The 12615-nt window shown below is 39.9% G+C and overlaps 1 protein-coding gene across 1 annotated transcript; it reads left to right on the top strand.

Annotated features, from left to right (window-relative positions):
* Positions 1 to 1640: 1640 nt before the first annotated feature.
* On the top strand, positions 1641 to 12079 carry LOC115134116 (gap junction alpha-8 protein-like). Its single transcript, XM_029667776.2, has 3 exons — positions 1641 to 1771; positions 2162 to 3303; positions 10441 to 12079. Exons 2-3 carry the CDS (start codon positions 2177 to 2179, stop codon positions 10523 to 10525), a joined length of 1212 nt encoding a protein of 403 aa, XP_029523636.1. The 5' UTR covers positions 1641 to 1771; positions 2162 to 2176; the 3' UTR covers positions 10526 to 12079.
* Positions 12080 to 12615: the final 536 nt, after the last annotated feature.

Genomic DNA, 12615 nt, shown 5'->3' with positions numbered 1-12615 from the left:
TTTTACTACATTACATAGTAACTGTATTTGGGTAATAAACCATGGTCGTGGGAGGTTAACGCCTCTACAGGATCGGTGGGTCCCCCGCGGGACGGTTGAGCTATAACGTAGGCTAATAGGATTATCATGAGGTTGTAAGTAACAATAACATTTCCCAGGACATAGACATATCGGATATTGGCAGAAAGCTTAAATTCTTGTTAATCTAACTGCGCTGTCCAATGTACAGTAGTTATTACAGTGAAATAATTCCATGCTATTGCTTAAGGAGAGGGCACAGTTAGGAACTTGAAAAGTTATTAATAAACCAATTAGGCACATTTGGGCAGTCTTGATTCAAAATGTGGAACTGAAATGCAATGGTTAATTGTCTTTGCACATACACTGCTGCCAAAATCTAAATTGCGCATGGGCTGGAATAATACATTATGGCCTTTCTCTTGCATTTAAAAATTGATGGTACAAAAAAAGTAGAAAAAAGGTTTTTCTTTGTATTATCTTTTACCAGATCTAATGTGTTATATTCTCCTACATTCATTTCACATTTCCAAAAACTTCAAAGTGTTTCCTTTCAAATGGTATCAAGAATATTAATATCCTTGCTTCAGGTCCTGAGCTACATGCAGTTAGATTTGGGTATGTCATTTTAGGCAAATATGTGCAAATTTCTACCGAGATACCGTACATCTGAAATAGCTGCTGTAAAGTTCCTTGTTGTCTCTGAGGGACACTTTTAGCCATTGAGTGTACGATATATTGATGAACATCCATATACACAGATGTAGTGGAAATGGTAGGTAGACAAATTGCAAATAAATGAACATTTGCAAATAATTGTTAAGTCTTTTGTGTCTTTATAACATTTGGTCTGCTTACAGTTTCCTGGGAACATCATGAGATAAACTGTTTAGACGGTAGAAGAATACCGTTGTCATAGTATATGTTTCCCCACATCTCAGTTTGCATTTTTGTGGGTCACAGCTGACCAAACCAACACCTTACCTTTTGACATAGTAAAATCCAAGAACAAAATTGGAAAAGCTTCATACCTGGATGCTAAAGTGTTACCAATATTTATTTTGATTATGAGCAAACCAAAGTCCAGTTTTTTTTTGCTAAAATGTTAGATCATACATTCCTAGGCATTTATAAAAGCCCACAGAAACAAGGATGACCTGACCTTACAATCAACATCGTTGATCAATACCAACAAAATGTCAACCCCCCCCCCCCAAAATCACACACATTTCAGAACAGTGTACAGTATATTATTTGTTGCTGATCACAGTACACTCCACATGAAATGTCTAATTCATCCAATAAACAATCTACATCAGTTGATATATCTCTCTGTCTAACCAAGTCAGTAAACAGCTTTATTGTCGGCAGCAACCTCATTAGGATGTGCCTTGCCTGTCCTCCTTCCCCTCCCTAATATAAAACCATTGAATAGGACACACCATGTATATTGTACACTACATGAGTTGGTATCATTCCCAACTGCGGTGTCCCATACATTCCCGTTTGTGTTGGGTGATCCCATTGTTTTCTGCGTCACCACACATCGCCCGGCGAATAAAGGCTGTCTGGCTCCCAGCTTAAATATTGCAGCAAACTAAAAACCAACCATCAGACTCAATTCATTCACTTCTGCTCAGTGGTGCGACAAGGACTAGGGGCCTTAGGTGGGAAAGAGAGAGGAAAAAAGTTCACTTCACACCATTGGGTGCCAAGAGAAGGGGAACACAACTACACTGGAGCTCTCACTGTGGCAAGTTGCCCATTTGTTAACTTTCACCAATATTATATTCGTGTTTCTGGAATAATCTATCCTGGGATTGATTATTTATATAGAGTTTATTAGAGTTAAGGTGTTTATTGCTATGGTGTTTGTAGCTAAAATGTGCTTTTGGACTGTTGGTTTTAGTCATTTGGGGTGAGGCAAAGAGGCATGCAGAGATTTTGTGTTTGCGCTCTCTGGATTTGACAAAGAGTGAGTGAGTGGCTCATCATTGCTGTAGCTAGCTATAAAGAACATTTTTGGTTGTTATATGGGGGTCGACAAAGGAGAGTTGTGGATGCAACACAAGGATTCTCTGCATTCTTTGTCGTCAGATTGATTTATAACTTGCTTTTCTCTTCTCCAAACCTCAATATGTAGCGCTGATTGTTGATCATGGGTGACTGGAGCTTCTTGGGAAACATATTAGAGGAAGTAAATGAACACTCAACAGTGATTGGGAGGGTGTGGCTCACAGTGCTCTTCATCTTCCGGATCCTCATCCTGGGCACAGCCGCTGAGTTTGTGTGGGGCGACGAGCAGTCGGATTACGTGTGCAACACCCAGCAGCCTGGTTGCGAGAACGTGTGCTACGACGAGGCTTTCCCCATCTCGCACATCCGTCTGTGGGTTCTCCAGATCATCTTTGTGTCTACACCCTCGCTGGTGTATGTGGGCCACGCTGTGCACTATGTCCACATGGAGGAGAAGCGCAAGGAGCGCGAGGAGGCTGAGTTGAACCGCCAGCAGGAGCTGAGTGAGGAGAGGTTGCCGCTAGCGCCTGACCAGGGCAGTGTGCGCACCACCAAGGAGACCAGCACCAAGGGCAGCAAGAAGTTCAGGCTAGAGGGCACCCTGCTGAGGACCTACATCTGCCACATCATCTTCAAGACGCTATTCGAGGTGGGATTCGTGGTGGGCCAGTACTTCCTGTACGGCTTCCGCATCCTGCCGCTGTACCAGTGCAGCCGCTGGCCCTGCCCCAACACCGTGGACTGCTTCGTGTCGCGCCCCACCGAGAAGACTGTCTTCATCATCTTCATGTTGGCCGTGGCATGCGTCTCGCTCTTCCTCAACTTTGTGGAGATCAGCCACCTGGGCCTGAAGAAGATCCGCTTCGTGTTCCGCAAGCCGCTGCCCCAGACCCAGGGCGGTCAGGACGGCGAAGACCAGAGCCCCCCTGAGGAAAAGAGCCTGCACTCCATGGCCGTGTCGTCCATCCAGAAGGCCAAGGGCTACCGGCAGCTGGAGGAGGACAAGCCCGCATCGCACTTCTTCCCCTTAACAGAGGTGGGCATGGAGGCAGGCAGGCTGCCCGTACCTTACCAGGTGGAAAGTGAGAACATCTCTAAAGTGTACGACGAGTCTTTGCCTTCCTACGTCCAGACCACTGGGGCGGAGGTGAGGGTCCTACCGGAAAGCGGCGAGGACGAGGGCCCCGCGGACCCCGACATTGAGGCTACCGACACGATAGCAGACACCAGACCACTCAGCAGTTTAAGCAAAGCCAGCAGCAGGGCAAGGTCAGATGATTTGACAGTATGAAAGTGAAATCAATGTGAAAAAGCATGGGAGCAAAGCCTCACAGAGCCTTAACTCTCGCTGTGAGGGAAGTTAACATCAGCTTGTTATTCGGTAAAAAGAGTTTAAAATGCTGTGCAATGTGCAAGGAGCCTTTAGTTTTAAAAGAAAGATAAACTTGTATTTTATAAGACAGCATTTTTTTGTACTGTTTTTATCAATCTATTTAAAAAAGGTAACAGAAAGAAAAAAGGTCATTTTCAGCATGATTTGTATCGTACAAGAGGAGGTTATTATTTAACACAAATGTGCTGTTTTTTAATTCACATATTTTCTATCAAGAGTTTTAACCAAAAATGATCAAACGCTTCCGATGTTTACATTTTTTGACTAGCCATTTAGCTTGATGTTAAATGTTATATTTCTATTGCAGTACTGTCAGGGTTACACTTGAGCGTGTGTGTATGTATTACAATCATTTCGCCTCATCTACTCAAACATATACAACTAATTTATTTCACCTAATAGACCTACAGTATGTGTGCAAGCTGTATAATGTCCATTAGATTTATTTATTTTTTATCTGTGAGGTGAAACATCACATTCTCGTAGAATTGCCAACAACATAAAAAAATATATAAAAAAATAAAGGATCACTGGTTAAATGCAAATTGACATCAATCTTGGCATTTACGTTTTTAATCCACAACATGTATCGAAAAACCTTGATAAACATATTTCATTGATAACTATGGGAACCATGGAAGCTACCGAGGGCCAAATACTTTCTTCCGCCATGATGGTAATGATCTTGCCCTATCAGCACAAAGTATTGTTGAACAAGAGAGAAACAAATAAATAACTCATATTCACAAAACAGGCCTTCCTTGACAAAGTTTGAAAGAAAACAACTTTTTGATTCCATCTCATGAAATGTAACAACCATAAGCAGAGTAGCCAAAGTGCTCAGTTCACAATGTATATTTCAAAACTAGAATGATGTGCCTCGCAATGAATTAATTTACACAGTGGTCAACACACTAACGTCTATCATGTCGGTCAGGTGTCGACACAGAACAACCAAGAGTCATATTGTCAGGCAATATGCCATCTTGCTTTACCAATGTTCATATGTACAAATATATGATGAAGAGGTATTTAAATTGTATTGGTTATCCAGTTGATTGATTTGTGCCACAAATGAAAACTATACATATCAGAAACCCATTGACACTAATTCTGCTAACTGGACAGTGGCAGAACCTAAATTCTGAAGTGAAACAATTTACGGGCCTTGCTTTTGAACTATGGAAATATTTATTACTGTAAGTGCCTTAAAGATATACTTTCTGATACTTGTCTTCAGTCTGTCTGAGCCCTTCTATATTGTGACGTTGAAACATCATATTGTGAAATTGAAGGTGGAATTGTGTGTCTAAATGGAATGTCTGTAATGTTTTTATGAGCGTTTTAGTGTTGTCGCTTTAATTTCTATTTTCATTATTTTACAAAAAAATGCTATTTAAAACGGTGTAGTGGTTAAGGCATTGTTGCTCTGGGAACTGCTCTACTGTCGTTAATTTGAATTAAATCACAATTCTATTTTAGGTTATTCAAACATACAGTTTAGAGAAATAGAATCCCCCTCCTATCTTCCTTCCTCAAAGTTTGGCATATATGTTACCCATCACCCTACTTTAGAAAAACACCAGGGTTGTGTTGATTAGGCACCAAACGGACAAAAACAGACAAACAGAAAGGAAGTAATGTAACTGGTTTGTTTTCATTTGCTTCGGCAAAAACATTTTAAAACGTGTTCCGTTGTGTGCCCAAATGAACAGGACCCAGACCAGAGATCACCACGCTCCAGACAATGTGCCTTTTAAGACTGATTCGAAACACTGATTTTTCTCTGATAAACATTTCAATGGTGCTTTCATTCCGACTAAGTCCTACCATTTCGCCAGAGGCCGAATGATTCAGCAATCAGTATCGCCATGAACACATTGCAACAAATAATGAGAGGCGTTTAGCACAATCACCAGCCAGAGGAGGTAAAGAAAACATTTCTGAGTGCTGATATATTTGGGAAAGTAATGCTTCCATGGAGGGGGGAGTATTGAGCCTTGTTCAACCAACAAACGCAAACCATTTCAGTATAGTGCAGAGGCCCCTCAACCCCCTGTCCTAGACAAGACGCTACAAGCTGCACGGTTATCAACTTAGCCCAAAGCTCAGATATGTGTGTAATGTGAACAGGGCAGACATTCTCTTCTGAGGGCTGCTCCAGATGGGGTGCTGTTCATTTGGATTAAATCTAATTTAAAAATGAAATCCAAAACGAATTCATGACGTTGGCAAGGTATCCAGTTAAACATTGAGCCATGCTGAAAGTCATCGGCCTTGCTGCCCTGCTCATCTGAATGTCAGTAGGTGTAATGAGATTTTTTTATCCCAATGTTCTAACTGAACTATTTTATAGCTTTGACCAATTCCCCAGAGGTTGTAAGGCCCTACCAGCTCATATTGCGAAATAGTAACACAATGGTCTAGTCACACACATTATTAAATTATGACTAACAAATTTCATACAATTATATGATTACAGGGTGGAATACTTTAATCATTACTTTAAACATATAAATTCCTTTATCAGTAGGGAATATCTGAGATATTATGGAATATCGGGAATATCAGTAGGAAATATTAGTTTATTATCAAGCTGTGTTCATTTCCAATAATCAAGAGACAGACGAGGGCCACGTGACTTCAAACCTCAACATAGGGTTCAGTGTCTTAGCGGTATCAAAGTCATTCTTTTATTCCGTTTTTACAATGAAAATAAGTATTCTTAGTTTTAGAAAAAAAATAAACGTTTTACTAACTTGTAGTCCTATTTGCTCATAGTTGTGTGCAAGTATCATCTTTTGAAACTGTGAACAAGGCCAATTAAAGGTCAGGTGTGGTCAAGAGGTGCCGCCTCCTTGTCTTTTCTGCATCACACATACAGACTTGGGTTGCACACACACACACACACACACACACACACACACACACACACACACACACACACACACACACACACACACACACACACACACACACACACAATGTATTGTAATTTGCAAGTTTAAAAGGCCATGACTTACATCAATTGTATCGGTGTGTAATACATTTCACCTGACCTAAACACTTACATTTCACAGATTCGATGGTACTCCGAGTGTCTGCTTGTCAAATACTGTGATAATGCAACACATTTTTGGTTATTACTGTCGGCCAAATATACTCCACAAAAAGCTTGTATTGAGAAGCATGTTACTATACATGTGAAAAGACAATATGTCTCATCACAGCAGCACAAAACTAAACTTTTGACAAGCTTAGATTGTTGTAGTCGTGTAGTCATAGCAAGCAACATGATGGCTGGGCATAGAGCATAGTATGCTTTCAAACTCTAAGGTAGCGCAATAGCATATGTTTTATTGGAATTCCTACCATTTACTACCAGTGTGTGTGTGCGCGTGTGTGTGTGTGTGGCTGCATTTACACAAGCAGCTCAATTCAGTTTTTTCCCTCACTAATTGGTCTTTTGACCAATCGAGAACAGCTCTGATGTGAAAAGGTCTAATGGGATTGGTCAAAATACCAATTAGTGGTAAAAAATATGTGAATTCGGCTACCTTCGTAAATGCAGCCTCAGTGTCTCTGTGTGTCTCCGACATTTGGAAAGTTTACTGACAAATCTGTTTCCATCAGGACTGTTATATGACATTTCTTATCTGACATGTACTTTACTGGCATAAAAAGGTTGGATGGAAACCTGGTTACTGGCTGCCAGCTCCGTGGGCGAATAGGTCATGCGAACGTTGCTTCCATTGTTTTGCCAGCTATTTGCTATGAGGGGGAACTGCCCCAATGAAATCGTAGGATTTCATAGCATAAATTATAATAGCGCAAAGTAAATGCACCGTCCTGGGGGGCTCAAATGTGTATCCGTTCAGTCAGAACTTCTGGCTCTGCTCTAGTCTCCCTCCCTCAACGAGTTGCTCGCGCCAGATGGTTTACTTCCACCACAGTAAAAAAATGTTTACTTTAGATTTTCTGAATTCGCTCCTCAAGGTCCTAGGATGATGAGAGAGATGTTTCGTTTTTTTGCGTCTTTTACTTTCGGTTTTTGTACACCAGCTTCAAACAACTGGAAATACAATATTTTTGGTTGTGGAAAATATATTTCACAGCAGTTTAGATGGTACAACGATTCTCTACACTATAGTTCCTTGTTATGTCCTTTAAACTGAAATTATTTTACAACAATTTTATTAACCATGAAATGGCGGAGGAATTTCTGAAAAGTGACTCTTTAACAGAGCCGAAAAGGAGGCATTGTGCTGTTTTCAGGTGGTTTAGGGACCATCGTTAAAGTGCAATACATGTGATTGCATGTACACAAAAATGTTTATGTTTTGCATTCCCATGAAGATTACACACACTGCATAGGGCCTCCAGCCGTTGACGGGCCCAACATTTTTATTAGTTACCTCTAACTACTAAGGGTACTATATTTGACCCATTCACAAGGATACTTTTCAAAAGCTCCCTATCTAGGTGAAATGGAAATGTACAACCACATACTGTGAAGTCACTGACCCCCCTCATCCATGCTACATTCATCAAAATTCCAGTTTACCACTTCCCTGATTGTATAGGCATTTTTCTTCTGATAGGCCTAATTTTGAATACCTTTCAATCCAGATGAGATACAGATCTACAGACAAGGGCTGTGGATTCCTTCAACTCTCTTATCAAAAGGTGCACTTTTTTTATTCCTCCCCTTTGATTCTCTACAAATATTTTTCCTATTACAGATTTAGATATTAATTCACATACATATCTGATGTTCAATAGCTTCCTATCCACATGACATATACATCTAAAACCACTTGAGGTTAGGTCTCTGACTTCCCCCGTCCATAATAGGCTACACCCATTAGAATTGCCAATTTTCATTTCACTGATTTGACACATATATTTCCTGTGAATGGGTCAAATAGCTCTCTGTGCATATGAGCTACAGATCTACAGACAAGTGTGGTGGGTTCCTTGACCTCTCTTGTCAAAGGTACACCTTTCATTTGATTTTCTACAAATATTTATCCCTTACAGCTGCGATTATTAATTCACTTAAATATCACATTTTCAATAACTTCCAGTCCAAATGACATACACATCTAAAACCAATTGAGTTCAGGTCTTTGGTGTCCCTTGTCACGCCCACTCCCGCTCCCTCTCTCCAGTGCTCGACGTCGCTGGGCTACTAACTACCGGTCCTGGCAACACATCCTTACTCACACCTAAGCCTCATTAGGTACTCCTGGAATTCATCACCCCCCGGATAACTTCCCTTTTATATTGCACTCCATCGTTATCACATACCAGGCAATATTGTTTACATTTCCATGTTTAGACGCTTTGCTTCTTTCTTATTGGTCTATGTTCTTTGTCATTACGGGTGTTTTCACACTTGTTTCCCTTCAGGCAATTTTTGTGAACTCAGCGTGGTGCACAGAAATTCAAAAATATTTTTTTTATAATAGTATTTATTTCAGATGATTTGTTTGCAATTATATGATCTATAGGTTAAGAGAGCTTCACAAGCTTTTTATTCAATTGTGGGGTTTGAACAGTGTGAGAATCACAACACAGGCTCACGAAACATGGGACCAACACTTTACATGTTGTGTTTCTATTTTTGTTTGGTATATTATGGTTGGACAAATATTGTGGGTGTAGACTGTTTTGTGGAAAGAATTTGTAGCTTTTTTACTTTTACGCCATGAAATTCAAATCTCATTTTATTGGTCACATACACATATATAGCAGATGTTATTGCGGGTGTAGCGAAATGCTTGTGTTCCTAGCTCCAACAGTGCAATAGTATCTAACTATTCACAACAATACACACAAATCTAAAAGTAAAAGAATTTGTGCCACAAACGGTTCAGAAAGAAAATGCCATGGTCCTGAACAAAAATATAAACGCAACATGTAAAGTGTTGGTCCAATGTTTCATGAGCTGAAATAAAATATCCCTGAAATTTACCATATGCTTTTTTCTCTCAAATGTTGTGCACAAATTTGCTTACATCCCTGTTAGTGAGCATTTCTCCTTTGCCAAGATAATCCATCCACTTGGCAGTTATAGCATATCAAGAAGCTGATTAAACAGTATGATCATTACAAAGGTGCACCTTGTGCTGGGGACAATAAATCGTCACTCTAAAATATGCAGTTGTCACACAACACAATGCCACAGATGTATAATTTTTTGGGAATGCCCACCAGAGCTGTTGGCAGAGAATTGAATGTTAATTTCTCTATCATAAGCTGCCTCCAACGTCGTTTTAGAGAATAGGCAGTACGTCCAACCAGCCTCACAACCGCAGACCACATGTAACCATGCCAGCCCAGGCCCTTGACATCCGACATTGTCACCTGTGGGATCGTCTGAGACCAGCCAACTGAACAGCTGATGAAACTGGGACAACCAAAGAATTTCTGCACAAAACCGTCTCAGTGAAGCTCAACTGCGTGGTTGTCGTCCTCACCAGGATCTTCGACGAGCACCGGGCAGATGGTGTCATGTGGGCGAGCAGTTTGCTGATGTCAACATTGTGAACAGAGAGTCCCATGGTGGCAGTGGGGTTATGGTATGGGCAGGCATAAGCTACGGACAACAAACACAATTGCATAATTAATGGACATTTTGTTGGTTACATTTTTAGGTAGTGCTAATCAAGTCTGCCATTTTAAAGTAGAAATACACTTTAGAGGCCTTTTTCAACCTCATAAACTATATGTTTACATTTCCTGCTGTAAAGGACATTTCTGTGATTTTTTTAAGAAACCAAATCAGATTTGTTCTGCCCTAAACCAATGAGATAATTGTTGCCCTTGGAGTTAAGTTGACTGCACTTTATGTCAACCTGCGGACATTTCCTGCAACAACGGGATTATCAAAATATGATCCTATCTGTATACATGTGCTATATCCCCTGTTAGATGATGACGCGAAAAAACATGTCTGTTTAACATAAAGTGTGTGATGATATGTAGACTCTGTTGTTGTATGTTCTCAGGTCTCTGGTGTGCAGAGAGGAGAGTAGAAAGAGGACACCGAAGCTGCAAAGAGAAGATCAACTCCATCTACTTGTGCATGCCTGACCATTACCAGCACAGCACCTCTAACCTGGAAACACTGTAGTCTGACTCTAGATTTGAGCAAGTAGTTCACAACAATTACTGATGAATCATTCTCTTTAAACCTAATTAAGTGAATGATACATGTGTAATACATGAATAAAGAGCAAATAGGTATTTAGTCTCTTCAATCTTTAAAAAGACAGAGGAAGGAGTAAAATGCTAATTAGTCAAATATATTTACTCTGATTTAAGAATACATTTTTAAAAAATGCAAATTTAAGTATTAATTCGTAAATGTGCATGGTAAAATCCACATGTACTTTCCTGATCACTTTATATACAGTCGTTTCTAAACTGGTTCGCTATAAGCCTGTTATTGGAATGTTGTCTAAGGTCCACCTTATGGCAACATCTAAACCACTCACAGACTGTGCCATAAACAACATAACAACATTAACGGCAAAATATTCCATCATCACTCCATAATCCATCATCACTCCATAATCAAAAGGGCAAGAGATTCCAAAACTCTGTGGCCTGCAGTTATGGCAAGGTGACTCTCACGAACACGTACATGTTTGTTGTTCACACACTTATTAAGAACGTCTCTGGTCATCTCTATTGCCTCTGTTCTGGCGGGTAAACAAATGCTTTGTTTCTGAATGATCTCTGAGTGTTGGAGTATGCCCCTGGCTATCCGGTAATCAGTGCCGATTTTAGCATCTAAATCTTGGTGGGGTAAACTCTATTACAATTTTTATGCATACCAGCAAAGCCACTCCACAACAATAAACAATACATTCATTGCACTATAACAGTGACAAAAAGTACCCACACACTGTTAGGGCCTACATAAAGCTGTCCCAACAGCAGAATCCCAACACCTTACCACTGCTACACTTGGCTATCAGCGGAGCCTTGTCTGGCACCGAAACAGTTCATTCAGCCTCATTTACTGCCTTTAAAAAATATATAGCTGATATGGCTGACTTGCTTAAACAAATGTGGTTTCTACTGACATTTGAGATGTACAAACTATGGCATAAGGAGACAACGAGAGGATAAGAGGCAATCCATAATTTTGATTACGACATTAATGACCGCGCTAGGACGTAGTCAATATCACTATTTGTTCAGCACTTTTGAAATGTACAGCGACAGAATTCAGAACATGGGACGTTGTTACAGTATTCTCCCTGTACACCAAGTCAGAACCGTAGGATAAATAAAAGGGGCATATAAGCAGACAATGAAAGCTCTTACAATATTCAATGATTACATTTCTCTAAAACAGGCTATAGGCTACATGTGCACAGTGGTATAAATACTTTAAAGTACTACTTAAGTATTTTTTGGGGTATCTGTACTTTACTATTTATATTTTTGTTTACTTTTACTTCACTACATTCCTAAAAAAAATTGTGTTCTTTTTTCTGCGTACATTTTCCCTGACACACAAAAGTACCCGTTACATATTGACAGGAAAATTGTCCAATTCAAACACTTATCAAGAGAACATCCCGGTGATCCCTACTGCCTCTGATCTGCCCACTCACAAAACACAAATGTTTTGTTTATAAATGATGTCTGAGTGTTGGAGTGTGCCCCTGGCTAACCATCAATAAAAAATAATACAATTGTGCTGTCTGGTTTGCTTACTATAAGGAATTTGAAATGGTTTATACTTTTACTTTTAATTTTGATACGTAAGTACATTTTAGCAATTCCATTTACTTATAGAATATTTTTAAAACCAAATACTTTTAGACTTTTACTGAAGTAGTATTTTACTGGGTGACTTTCACTTTAGTCATTTTCTATTAAGGTTTCTTTACTTTTACTCAAGTATGACAATTGAGTACGTTTTCCACCACTGCATGTGCACCACCAAGTCAGAACAGTAGGCTAAATTATGAGGGGAAAATTGACCTAATTATTATGGCGATGCACATGGCCTACTAACAGCTTACTACACAACATACACTTCGTATTACTTTCTTAGCTTCAGTATACATATCTCCCTGGCATTTTACATCATTTATGCAGCAGCATACAATACATTTTTGGACTCACCTTGTTGTGCTGTGCTCACTTGAACAGGAAGGTGGCGC

The sequence above is a fragment of the Oncorhynchus nerka genome, linkage group LG2, assembly GCF_034236695.1.
Source record: "Oncorhynchus nerka isolate Pitt River linkage group LG2, Oner_Uvic_2.0, whole genome shotgun sequence".
Taxonomy (NCBI): Eukaryota; Metazoa; Chordata; class Actinopteri; order Salmoniformes; family Salmonidae; genus Oncorhynchus; species Oncorhynchus nerka.
The sequence above is the reverse complement of the archived record's forward strand: the minus strand, read 5'-3'. Positions and strand labels throughout refer to the sequence as shown.